The sequence below is a fragment of the Schistocerca americana genome, chromosome 5 (assembly GCF_021461395.2).
Source record: "Schistocerca americana isolate TAMUIC-IGC-003095 chromosome 5, iqSchAmer2.1, whole genome shotgun sequence".
In the NCBI taxonomy this organism is placed as follows: Eukaryota; Metazoa; Arthropoda; class Insecta; order Orthoptera; family Acrididae; genus Schistocerca; species Schistocerca americana.
In genome coordinates, this window is record NC_060123.1 from 443,074,595 (window position 1) to 443,089,085 (window position 14,491).

Here is a 14,491-nt window from a genome sequence, read left to right on the forward strand (position 1 = left end):
ATGACTATTTTCAGTAGTTTTGTCCATTTTTCTGTTAACAATTGCTTTATCTTCCACTGTCAGTAGACAAGTGACTGATCTGATATTACTGGTGTGTCAAGTGGAACAAACTGTGATTGTACTTCCATTAGGCATACATTTTCAGCACATAGCTCATACTGTGTTGCCTGCTAGTGCTGATTGGTAGATTCTGAATTCTGAGGGCATCAAGCACTTGGCTTGGACTTCGTCGCTAATAAAAAGCCTGGCAGCCATTGTTTTTGTTAAAGAGGTGCATTGGGGACATTTGTTTTCCAAGTGAATTTATTGTCGAGGAGCTGTAACTTGAGAGTCTTAGAGTGCTCTGCTGACTCAAGTTAGTACAGCAAATGGAACAGATTGTGAGAGCTGCAGTTTTGGAAGCTCTCTTGCATGAGCATTATCTGTGGCTAACCGACATTACTTTTATCTCTGGCCTGTATTTTCCTTTATGATAATGCAAATCTCTTGGAATATAAATAATAACTGAGGCATTGAGTCATCAACAGGCATATAAGCAACGACGAGAACTCCGTAGAATTTGGATGAATCCCCTTTCAGTTCAACAGGAAGAGGATTTGTCCTAAAGCTAGCAATGTTCTCAATCTTATTTACTTGCCTATTGCTGACTCAGCATTTCGGCTACTGTTTGAGTAGTTATCTTTACTCTGTATATTTTCGTTTGCTGCTTCTTTTCAGATTCTGCTGGCCTCAACAGATGATGCAATTCAAATTCAGCTTCTAAATCTTCTTTGCTTCATGAAGATGCAGCATTACCTAATTCATACTAGGCACACATGCATCTTCCCCATTCCTTGCTCATTATTAATAATTGCAAATTGACCACACTGACTATACAGCAGCAGCAGCAGCAGCAGTAGTAGTAGTATTGACAAACTGCCTATTGGCTTCTGTCTCAGGTTCTTCGGCCGATGTTCATCTAATGATTTTTCTAACGTTTCGCCAGCACGAGTGGCTGGCATTGTCAAAGCTTCACCCTCCATTGCCCGTGGTGAACTGGAGCCGAGCTCGCGGCCGCAGACAATATGTACCTGGCGTGCCAACGTCCGAGGCCTTCTCCGCGGTCATTACCGGTGCGGTTCTCCTCTTGCTACCTGCGACGGTCGTTAGCTGCAGTACGGGAAACCAGGATCTGTTTACCTTAAGGCTTTCCTCTTTCTTGTTGAAACTGTTCGCGTGTTTTTGTATTTCTACAGCTTCTCTGAACAAGCGCGTGTGATAGTGCTTCTCTACAGCCAGAACTTCCGTGTCGGCGAATTTTATTTCGTGGTCGGTCTCATTCAGTGCGTGCTCTGCCACGACTGATTTCTCCACCTGCCCAAACCTGCAATGTCGCTTATGCTCTTTGATCCTGGTGTTAATTGATCGTCCAGTCATTCTGACATAAACTTTTCCGCATGTGCATGCTATACGGTATATTCCCGACATTGCAAGTGGGTCTCTTTTCTCCTTCGCCTATCTAAGACACTCTTTGATCTTCCTTGTCAGTTTGAAAATCGTCTTTACGCCATGTTTGTGCAATGTACGGCCGATCCTGTCCGCCACTCTGGGAATGTATGGCAGAAAGGCCGTACCCGACATTTCTTTTTCTGGTTCCTTACCTCGCCGAGTGTTTGGCTCTGTTACACTTCTAATATAATTTGTGGAGTACCCATTGCTCCTCAGAACAGTTTCCAGGTGTTGCAACCTTAGGTTTGCAAGTCGCCAAGTCCAGTTGTGGTACAGGTACGTCAATGATACTTTCATGGTGTGGAGCCATGGTGAAGAACAGCTCGGTGACATCCTAAGGCACTTGACATTTTTAGATGTGCTGGTCACAAGGGACGGCAAAAACCTGGGACACAGCGTGTATCGAAAACCAACACACACGGACCGATACCTGCACAAACTGTCAAACCACCACCCGAGCCAGAAAAGAGGCATGATTAGTACGCTCGAAACGAGAGCAGGACGAATATGTGAGCCGCAACACCTCCAACGAGAAATGCAACACCTGGAAACTGTTCTGAGGAGCAATGGGTACTCCACAATTTATATCAGAAGTGTCACAGAGCCAAACATTCGGCGAGGTAAGGAACCAGAAAAAGAAATGTCGGGTATAGCCTTTCTGCCATACATTCCCAGAGTGACAGACAGAATTGGCCATATATTCCACAAACATGGCGTAAAGACGATTTTCAAAGCGACAAGGAAGATCAAAGAGTGTCTTAGATCAGCGAAGGAGAAAAGAGACCCACTTGCAATGTCGGGAATATACCGTATACCATGCACATGCGGGAAAGTTTATGTCAGAATGACTGGACGATCAATTAACACCAGGATCAAAGAGCATAAGTGACATTGCAGGTTGGGGCAGGTGGAGAAGTCGGCCGTGGCAGAGCACGCACTGAATGTCATCGACCATGTAATAAAATTCGCCGACACAGAAGTTCTGGCTGAAGAGAAGCACTATCACACGCGCTTGTTCAGAGAAGCTGTAGAAATACAAAAACACGCGAACAGTTTCAACAAGAAAGAGGAAAGCCTTAAGGTAAATGGATCCTGGCTTCCTGTACTGCAGTGAACAACTGTCGCAGGTAGCAAGAGGAGAACCGCACCGGAAATGACCGCGGAGAAGCTCTCGGACGTTGGCGCGCAAGGTACATGTAGTCTGTGGCTGCGAGCTCGGCTCCAGTTCACCACCGGCAGTGGAGGGTGAAGCTTTGACAATGCCAGCCACTCATGCTGGCAAAACGTAAGAAAAATGATTAGATGAACGTCGACCGAAGAACCCGAGACAGAAGCCAATAGGCAGTTTGTCAACAAGTGGCCACGAAAGCCTTAACAATTTTGTAGTAGTAGTATTGATGACGACGGTAACTAATTTAGCATACATAATTTGTAACACCAATAAACATAACACCCAAAATGAAATTTGTTGATTTAGCATTTGCACCAGTGCGACGACGCCACTATGCTACACTACACTACACACACTGTCGATGCAGGTACTTTGTGGAACGATGAGGCTTGATAATAGCTGGGGAACAGAAAACCATGAGAGGAAATGAAAATTTATCAAACGATTCAATCTACGGAAAGCTGAAAGTCTGAATCCTCTTAATAATGTGCACCGGTACAAGTCAGTACACGGTTGGTGTGGATAACTTTCAAATGAGCATTCAGCAATAGCACTTGGCACAATAAGCAAGTTGAGATCTGCGGTAGTTGAACTCAGCATAAGCACTGACCTACTCGGCTTATTGCCACCTGAAGATAAACACCTCCGTCAGCAGGTCTGTCCACACTATGTGTTGTGTGCGCCCTCCATGGGAGGTATCTGCATTATTTCGTAGCATTACTGAGACCAGCTATTCTGCTTCCATCGTGATGTCTGGTGGCAGGGACACTAAATACCTTCCTCCTTTGAAGACTACATATTCCCAAAAATAGCCAGGCTTGGGCTGCAACCTCGGGTGCAGAACTGGAGAGGCCACCAGAGAATCTGGCAGTGGACCGATGATTAAAGGAGGAAATGCTGACACCACTGGTATTGTCAGTAGGGCAGAATTGCATGGAGGCTGAGGCAACGGAGAAGTCCACCAGCAGTGGAGGTGAGGCGGCCTCCATCAGTGGAGAGTGGGGGGCGGGGGGGGGGGGGGGGGGGTGAGAGAAGGAGGAGGAGGAGGAGGAGGGCAGGTCAAAATCCATCGGCAGATGCTGATGTGAGCCTCACTATGGTAAGAGGCTGAAGGCAATGGAAGGACAGAAGAGGATACGGCACGGGGGAAGCATACCACTGCAAGTGGGAGCCTCCACTCACAACAACATCAAGGTCAACTCTGCCACCAGCAGGACCAGATAACCACAGAACTGACATTCCCACATGGCACAGGTGCAACTGTCTTGCACAACTGTTCAGCTGCTCCCTACTGACATCCACCACAAACACCTGACAATCTTTTTAGCCCACCATGACACTCGACAGCCAGTTTCTGTGCGCAAGCCTGGCAAACCAGTACCAGATGTTTGACGTCATGGTAGATCACAGGACAACAGATTTGACATCATGCCAATGCCTTTATAAGAGTCATGCTCCAGTGTGCTGCATGCAGCAAGCAGTTGGAGTCAGCAAGGGTGCAACATCATGGGGATGACCACTTGACAACATTGCTCCTCCACAGCAAGCGTGAGAACCACCTGCACAACAATGAGTCGATCATGTACAAGAAAACACATATGCCACCATGGGCCTGCATCTGAAGAGATTTGCTGCGGCCAAACCAGCTGGACTGCCAAAACGATTTTACAAAAAAGTGGGTCAGCAACCATGGTGGTCACAACCTCTCATGCTGTCAAAGGAAAACCCAACATGGTTTGATGCAAGGCAACATGAACCTGAGAGCCTCCTGCTGATCAAAGTCTGGACCAGGCAATACCAGTAGCTGTTGTAACACTTCTGCTATGGAATTCTGGGTGGTGGAGTGGAAATTTACGTCATGGAAATAGTTACTGAGAAAGAGGGCACAACTTTGCAATCAGAGGGTAGTCCTACGAATAATTATGGCATGCGGCATAAAGTCTCTACAATGCGTAGTCAATCGGCTGTTCAATACCATTGGAGTTCCAATGGGGCAGGACTGCAAAATTCAATACTAGGACACATCACAGGCCAGAGTTAAAGGTTTATGCAGTGTAAAAAAAGACCAGAAATGGAGCACAGAACAAACCCTTTGGGGAGAAAATCTGCACTTTTCCAAAGTACAATGAAGGCCTTTCTCCAGGAGGCACTGGAACTCCAACTGAAGGATTTGTAAATGCTCCTCTCTGGTGGGGCCCTTCACCCAGATGTCATCAAGATAACTAATACAACAGGGAATGTCCTGAATCAACTGTTACAAATACTACTGATTAATTTCTCAGTGCAGACAATATTCCAAAAGGTAAGTGATTACGCCGGTAATGCTCAAATGGAGTGCTGAGCACTAAAAAAGACTGAGAGACAACGTCCAGTGGCATCTGAAGGTGTAGGCACCACCAAGGTGAAGTGTGAAAAATACTGCCCTAGACAACATCGCCAACAACTCCACCGGTCACAGAAGTGGATATGAATCGATGGCATATTGCATATTGTCCGTCTGTTTACTGTCGTTGCAAAGGTGCATGGTGCGGGTTTATGAAACACCACCACCAATATGAAAATTAAAAAGCTAATGTTTACTGTATCTAACTGCAATTTGATTAATGCACGAGCATATGTCCCAGTCTTATGAAAATATCATAGTAGCCCCTGGAACGAAATAACAAAATAAAGTTAATTTCCTTAATTTAATGAGCAATTATTTTTATATAATAGATTGTAACTCAGTTTTTATAATTTCTCCAATAATAAGAACAGAGTAATAAAATTAAAATCACTCCATAGCATAACTACAGCAGTGGCAGTGGTTCAGCAACTGTAAAAGATTTATAGATACAGAAAAAACAGCCTTAGTTGAACAAGATAGGTTTATTTAATCTTCGCATGTGACACATTTTGCCATTCTAGGCATCAAATAGGTTTATTTAATCTTCACATGTAACACGTTTCACCTGTTATAGGCATCATCAGACAATCAATAAAAATCTTGCTAATTGTGACCAAGGTGTCAAACTTAATTAAAAGTCCCACAGAACTGAAAGGTAACAATCAGAGAGACACAGTCTATGCTTCATGACATCACCGATAAAATTCTTTCTACTCATGTCCACAGCATCAAACAGGATTAAGAGTCCCAAAGAACTCTGAGGAAACAGCCAGACAGCCACTGTCAGTGCTTCTTTATATCACCCACGAAGACAGAGTTTTTATTGATTGTCTGATGATGTCTAGAACAGGTGAAACGCATCACAACGAAGATTAAATAAACCTATCTTGTGCAAACAAGACTGTTTTTCTGCATCCACACAGTAATACGTATTCCACAAGCAGTCTGAATTGAGACACTCTACTTTCTTACTTTTTTAAGTGTGTGGCACCATGAAGTACTTGCTTTTACCTAAGGAAACAAACCCATCTTCCTGAGGTGCTTCAAATCTCTCCTGCAATTCACTCACTGAACCATAGCGTTCTAAGGCACTGAGACGGTGCCAGCCAGGTTGACGGGCTAGAAGTCGGGTAACAGCAGTTCGGCTGGATGGTGGCAGCAAGAGGTAACACACCACCATGCGCCACTCTTCATTTGACAACAGTGGAGCAGTGTGCGGGTGCCTTAAGATTGGTGCAAGTACACCTACAAGTTTGTCTGTGTACAAGTCACCAGAAGGACACGAGAGCACTTGGTCCAAAGCACGATCAGTTGCAGTCAGTGGGGATGAGTTGCCTGCAGAAAGTACACAAGTAACAAGCACACAGTATGTATGAAATCAAATATTCTCCAGTCGTGCTGCACTAGTACTTGACACTGTGCAAGACTTAGACTTAGCCTAGAATTATAAGGGAGGGAAGCATTCAACTCAATGTCTCACAATAGAGAATTACTGTTTTAGTGTTCCTTATTTAAAAATGTGAGATATCTTTCCCTTCATTCCATTCTTTAAGAATGCCAACACACTGCTGGCAGTAGCTCAATATTTATGAAACTTCCTGTCAATATCCTCCCTCCTGGTCATAGATTTCATCTTGGTGACATGCAGTTTCACAAGGAACAATGCTCATTTCTGTGCAGCTCAACATCTCATCATGTGTGCAAGGTCAGAAGAATACAACGAAAGTGGCAATACATACAGTGTTTTAACTGTAAGTTGGCTAAATTGTTAGAGGAGGATATGGCGAGGATATGGTGATGGAGGAAGTGAGCCCTGCTTCCACACAGGCTACCGTGGGGCTGGGAGCCACGTGGGGGGAGAAGCTCAGTCTGCCTACCACCACACAGACACCTTAACCAGCGCTTCATACTTCTGGAAAAGCAGAAGGCGTGCACGGAGGTCAAAATTACTTTAAAGTTGTTCATAATTAAAAGTGAAATCATCTTATGTATTTACATGTTTGATAATGATCCTACAGCAACAATTACAAAGACTTATCACAAGGAAATGAAAAAGTATGAAATAGAGTGAAGTACATAACACTAACAAAGCAGACAACAATGGCTACCTGTGCGGTCAGCTGAGTAGGTGGGAGGAAGGGAATGAATTTTAACAAAGAAGATGAAGCAAAGTATGGTTGCATCACAGTATTTCAACCCTAATCACAGCTATATATTTTGTATGGGAGGGGGAGGGGGGAGAGAGAGAGAGAGAGAGGGGGGGGGGGGGGCTTGGTGGTGGGCAGGGAAGGAGGAATGAAAAATCAGAGAACATGCAATCACAACAATTTTATTAAAAATGAGTTAATGGTGCCGCAGACAACAGTAAATGGGGCACTTTGGTACATACTAATTTCTTTGATATCCAAAACAGCTGTGGCCAGAGTCCTCTGTTCCTTTGATGTCCCTGTTTCGTTTGTTTCTTCACTGCTTAGGCTCACTGAGCTACTGCTGGTGTCTGTTTTGGAATCACTGGAATCTCTTTCCTCCTTTTCATTGTGTTCTGTCTTTTTTGACTCAAATGTTGCTTTACCATCTTTCTGAAAAGAAAAGAGGATTAACTTCTTGAATTTCACATGCAAGAAAGCTGATAGTTAGACCTGAGTTTCTCCCAGCATATGCAGAGCTCAAATAACTTATGGGAATGTAGCCTGGTGACATTGTTGACAACCGCTGACATTTCAACAGCACGACACCTGAAAACAGCAGCAACAGTGTGCAACATGGGTGCGGGTGGAAGCGTGCGCACGCCCGCATTCACACACACACACACACACACACACACACACACACACACACACACACACACACACACACAGAGAGAGAGAGAGAGAGAGAGAGAGAGAGAGAGAGAGTAAACACTACCACAATCACAAGCTGACAACAGTGAAATTAATAATCAACGGGTGAGGTAGCATTAAATCTGTCCTGTTTTTTGACACCGGAGAGTGCACGATTCCATGCAGGATTTATACAAAAAGTATCATCTCTATTTATACGGCTACTTGCTAATTTAATTTTGACAGCTTCTTTAATAAGACGATCATAATTGCCTTAATGACACAATCACAATAGCTGTAAGTGCATGCCAGAATATCCACGTTCTTACATTTCACAGTATGACTGGTGCCAAGACAATGTTCTGCAATGGTGGAATTGTTCTGCTGCTGTAAGTGTGTGCGCCACTTATGCTCAGTACACCGATCCTCCACAATCCTGATAGTCTGGCAAATATATGACATGCCAAAATTGCAAAGAATGTGGTAGACACCCGCCTTATGCAAACCAAGATCATCCTGCACAGAACCTAAAAGAACCCTGATCTTAGATGGTCGTCAAAAAACACACTTCACATCATATTTCTGCATAATATGGTCAATCCTGTTCGGAATGCTCCCTATGTAAGACGAAAAGGTCGTAGACTTCGATGCAACATCAGTATTATCACCACTCACATGGTGCACAATTGGTTGATAGCGCAACGCCCATTTGATCTCTGTTTCACTGTAACCATTCTGATGAAAGGTAACTTTGTCATGGGCCAGCTCAGCTGATAAACTTTGAGAGTCCAACATAACACGGACCCAGTGAACCAAGTTACAAATCACCCTTCCACATTGAGCTGGATGGTGACAACTAACAGCTTGAAGATACATGTCAGTGTGAGTAAGCTTCCTATAAATGACCTTCCTCCTGACCAACACATCAAGGAAAGGAAGGCAGCCATTCTTCTTTCCCATCTCCTTCATGAAACAAATATTCAGGTGGATTGAATTCAGATATTCTAAAAAGTCGTTCAGATTCTCACTGCCATGAGGTCAAACAACAAAAGTATCATCTAAACGTCCGAAAAAACATGCAGTTCTTGAAGGTGCCGCCTCAAAGGCACGCTTCTCGAAGTCTTTTTTAAGCCTTCATCTTTCTTAACTTATTCTCAAGATCCCTACATAAGATACATGAGAGTGGCACCGGTATTGTCATTGTCTGTTTCAAATATCCTTTCCCTAAATTTACCCAGCATGGTTTTGCAAGGACATCATCAGCCTGCTTTCAAAGATACCCACTTAAATTGTTTGAGAATGTCTGTTACACTTTTGTATGGACTAAACCAGTCTGTTGAGATACTAACTGTGCATCTCTGAATTTGATGTTTGTTGTCATGACTAGCTGACAAGGACTCAAAATGATGGAGTAATACCGATAATATTACATGTCCTATTATGCTTCCTTGAGACACATCCAATGCTATATTCATTGCTGACCATGTAGTATAATGTACTAGGTTCTCACTAAGCTGACTGCATACCTAGTTATTAGCCAACAATGTGGAATAGTTTCACATGCCTTTAGCAAGACAAAATCAACCGGGTCATCTACAGCTATGGTTTGGAAGATATGTGTGAGTAAACAAGTTATCTGATTCGATCCATTATAAATGGTTTATGAAAGCCTGTGACTGTAGATACAAAAGGTTTGTTTATAAATAAATAAATCTTCTGCTACCAGTGACGATTTTTCTTTATTTTACTATTCGCACGACGCGTTTCGAGAAATAATTCCCATTTTCAAGTGCGTTTTTTTTTTTATGTGTGTTAAGCCATTTCTTTTGATGTTGCCAGTGTGTGTGAGTCTGCTTCATTTTGTTGACTTTTACTGTAATACATAAAAAATCCGATTTTTTAGTTGGGTATCAATTTTTTCTGTGAGGTTAGTGGCTAAAGTTTGAGAACAATTTTTACTTACAGTTTTCTAATGGTCCATTTGTGTAGAGTCTCACACACACTTAACATCACACACAACTTGTACACTTTACACATCGAAAATACCTTATATAAACAAAACAGTTACAAAAATCTTCTTACAGGTAGTTCAGAGAGATAACATTATAGGTTTTCCACAGATTATGATATGCTTTTGTACAGAGGTTATTTATCTTAACAGTTTGGCTTATGAATTACTTATATTGATTGTACAATTGTGCTTATTTCTATGTTTTACTATTTTTATTTAAGTATATTATCGAAACATCTAAAGAAATTCACTTTCAAGTTTTTCATTTAATATTTTATCTTCATATTTTCTGTAATGTGAATACATCTCCAGTTCTTCAAGCAAATCCATTTTATGTCCTTTATTTAGTCGGTGGAGTACTTTGACATTTTGCTCTATTTTTCCAAATGGGTGTCCTGTATTATGTATGTGTGTAGCTATTGCTGATGTAGTGTGTTTGTTGTGTGTGTATGCTCTAATGTGCTCTGTGTACCTGGTGTTGATATTTCGGCCTGTTTGTCCTTTGGAGCATTCCTGGCATTTTACCTTGTATATTCCAGATTCTGAATATGGATCATGGTTACACTTTATATTATGTATTAGTTTTTGGTGTAATTTATTTGATGTAGAAAACCCAATTTTTACTCTGTGATTTTTGAAAATATTTGCAATCTTCTGTGATACATTGCCTATGTATGGAATGCTAGATACATATTTGTTTTTCTCCTTTTCTTCTGTGGTGCAGTTTGTACCTGGGTTTCTCTTTACTTTGTCTAAGATTGTGTCAACCATGGAAGCATTGTAACCATTGGCAACTGCAATCTTCTTCACTGTGTTTATTTCTTGTTGCATATTTTCCTGGTTCAATGGTATTTTTGTTGCCCTATGCAGCGTTGACCTGTATGCTGCCTGTTTATGGATATTTGGGTGACATGAGGTTGTAGGGATTGTGGTGTCAGTCATTGTGTTTTTCCTATAAATTTTGAATGTGCATGCATACATACTGTCACAAAAACTGAATAACATACTGGTGAAAAATTATACATATGAAACAACATATTCATAAAAAACAGCATGATTCTAGCCAAAGAACTAAGAACCAGAAAGCTCCCCCAAGATGCACAGTTTATATCACTTGACATCACCAACCTTTATTCAAACATACCCATACAAGAAGCTCTAACAGTAATACAAAAGAACCTTATGCAACACAAGAAACTTTCATACACAGAGATTGTTGAATTTATGGAACTCTTTCAGCTAACCCTAAGTTACAACTACTTTACCTTTAATGACAACATTTATAAGCAACCAGATGGCCTAGCAATGGGATCATGTATACCCGGTACCATAGCTGACATATACATAAATCACTTAGAACAAAAATTATTTGACAGCCAAGAACCTTGCCTAAAGAAAATAGAATTTTATAGGAGATATGTAGATGACACACTACTGTTAGTGAAAGGAGATACCAAAGACATCACAGACATTCTTGATCATTTCAATAATCTAAATGAGAAAATCAAATTTACAGTGGAACATGAGCAAAATAAAAGTATCAACTTTCTGGACCTAAATATTACAAGACACAACAACACATGCACATTTAAAATTTATAGGAAAAACACAATGACTGACACCACAATCCCTGCAACCTCATGTCACCCAAATATCCATAAACAGGCAGCATACAGGTCAACGCTGCATAGGGCAACAAAAATACCATTGAACCAGGAAAATATGCAACAAGAAATAAACACAGTGAAGAAGATTGCAGTTGCCAATGGTTACAATGCTTCCATGGTTGACACAATCTTAGACAAAGTAAAGAGAAACCCAGGTACAAACTGCACCACAGAAGAAAAGGAGAAAAACAAATATGTATCTAGCATTCCATACATAGGCAATGTATCACAGAAGATTGCAAATATTTTCAAAAATCACAGAGTAAAAATTGGGTTTTCTACATCAAATAAATTACACCAAAAACTAATACATAATATAAAGTGTAACCATGATCCATATTCAGAATCTGGAATATACAAGGTAAAATGCCAGGAATGCTCCAAAGGACAAACAGGCCGAAATATCAACACCAGGTACACAGAGCACATTAGAGCATACACACACAACAAACACACTACATCAGCAATAGCTACACACATACATAATACAGGACACCCATTTGGAAAAATAGAGCAAAATGTCAAAGTACTCCACCGACTAAATAAAGGACATAAAATGGATTTGCTTGAAGAACTGGAGATGTATTCACATTACAGAAAATATGAAGATAAAATATTAAATGAAAAACTTGAAAGTGAATTTCTTTAGATGTTTCGATAATATACTTAAATAAAAATAGTAAAACATAGAAATAAGCACAATTGTACAATCAATATAAGTAATTCATAAGCCAAACTGTTAAGATAAATAACCTCTGTACAAAAGCATATCATAATCTGTGGAAAACCTATAATGTTATCTCTCTGAACTACCTGTAAGAAGATTTTTGTAACTGTTTTGTTTATATAAGGTATTTTCGATGTGTAAAGTGTACAAGTTGTGTGTGATGTTAAGTGTGTGTGAGACTCTACACAAATGGACCATTAGAAAACTGTAAGTAAAAATTGTTCTCAAACTTTAGCCACTAACCTCACAGAAAAAATTGATACCCAACTAAAAAATCGGATTTTTTGTGTATTACAGTAAAAGTCAACAAAATGAAGCAGACTCACACACACTGGCAACATCAAAAGAAATGGCTTAACACATATAAAAAAAAAAACGCACTTGAAAATGGGAATTATTTCTCGAAACGCGTCGTGCGAATAGTAAAATAAAAAGAAAAATTGTGACTGGTAGCAGAAGATTTATTTATTTATAAACAAACCTATTATAAACAAGTTATGTTTCTTATGAGTAGTTTTTCCGAAGTCTTTACTGTAATTTCGTTGAAGCTTCTCTTCCCCCAGGAAAATGATAATGGTGGATCTCAGGACGTGATGTAGGACCCTGCAACAATCATCAGCAATATCAGTCTCCTACTGCAATCATTACAAGCATTTCAGGGTTGCCGCAAGAAACCCCAAGTGAAATTCACTGATATTTTCCTGATTTCCAGACAAGTTTTAGGATTTTTCCCTGACAGATTTTGAGATCTCGAGGGTACATAAAGACATAAGCTCACAATCCATCTTTGCAGCTACAGTACAACAAACAATAGTGCCAAATGAAGAAATATCTAAAACTGTGTGCTAGACCGAGACTCGAACTCGGGACCTTTGCCTTTCGGGGCCAGGTGCTCTACCAACTGAGCTACCCAAGCACACCCCATGCTCACAGCTTTACTTGTGGCAGATTAAAACTGTCTTTTAATCCGGCAGGAAGTTTCATATCAGTGCACACTCTGCTGCAGAGTGAAAATCTCATTCTGGAAACAACCCCCAGGCTGTGGCTAAGCTATGTCTCCGCAATATCCTTTCTTTCAGGAGTGCTAGTTCTGCAAGTGTCGCAGGAGAGCTTCTGTAAAGTTTGGAGGGTGGGAGATGAGATATTGGCAGAAGTAAAGCTGTGAGGACGGGGCGTGAGTTGTGCTCGGGCAGCTTTAGTCGGTAGAGCACTTGCCCGCAAAAGGCAGAGATCCCGAGTTCGAGTCTCGGTCCGGCACACAGTTTTAATCTGCCAAGACGTTTCATATCAGCGCAAACTCCGCTGAAAATCTCATTATCTAAATAAAACTTGCAAGTAGACGGCGTTTCCTAATGTCAGCAAAAATCTTAAGTAGTAACATCAACATCTTTCGTAATGAACTGATTTTAGATGGAGAAAGCACAGTGTGGGTGTTTCATTAAGACCACTGATGTTATTTTATTTCAATAAAACAAAACAGATTAGGTGACAAAAATACGCATTTCCTTGGAATCATAAGACAGATTTAAAATACCGCCACTGATTTCAGAAATAACTTCAGAAAAAAAGACCTCTTGAAAGAAGTGTGTAAGGTGGGGAAGAGTTGTGTAATCCAACAATATAGGTGACTCCAATAAAATGTTGGCTCTACTACGTCCATTACTGTCAGTTATTACCCACTGCTACACCTATTATTTTACAGGCATTATGTGATTTTTCTTTTGAGAAATATTTGAGTACATAGCGTACAATGCCAGCGACTACCACAATTTTCTTCTTCTTATCGTCCGTGCTTTCTAATATAAATTACTTTCAAAGTGCCAAAATGTACTAGAATAAATAAAATGTCTATAAAATGCAAAAACGTGCAACATACTTAGGGTGAGACAGTCGCAATTTCTGAAATCCATTGCCGATGGCCTCTGGCCTGCCGAGCAGCACTGCTGTCCTGGGGCCATGAAAATCTGCTGCATTATGCCACACACAGACCCAGCCTGTGGGCAGGTTAGTGAGACTAGTTCTGACGGGCAGAACCTGCATATTTGTCAGAAACAAAGGGCTTCAGACTGGCAGGCCTGATCCATTAGACGGTTTTGGCCTGTTCAGGAAGTCCACTAGTGTGTGGTCAGCTATTCAGGAGTCACAGGCAACATGTTGATGAAGTTGGACTGCGGTGATCAGTCCGTGCGACAGACAACTCGTGCAAATACTCTGAGAATCAA

The 14,491-nt window shown here is 41.2% G+C and overlaps 1 protein-coding gene across 1 annotated transcript in view; it reads right to left on the reverse strand.

Annotated features, from left to right (window-relative positions):
* LOC124616761 (fanconi-associated nuclease 1-like) overlaps positions 1–14,491 on the reverse strand; it is a 148,404-nt gene that overhangs the window by 78,374 nt on the left and 55,539 nt on the right. The window contains exons 4-5 of the mRNA XM_047145145.1: positions 7,435–7,624; positions 6,057–6,380 (exon numbers count right to left, since the gene is read on the reverse strand). Coding sequence (XP_047001101.1) covers positions 6,057–6,380; positions 7,435–7,624 — 514 coding nt within the window. The remainder of the gene's footprint in view (positions 1–6,056; positions 6,381–7,434; positions 7,625–14,491) is intronic.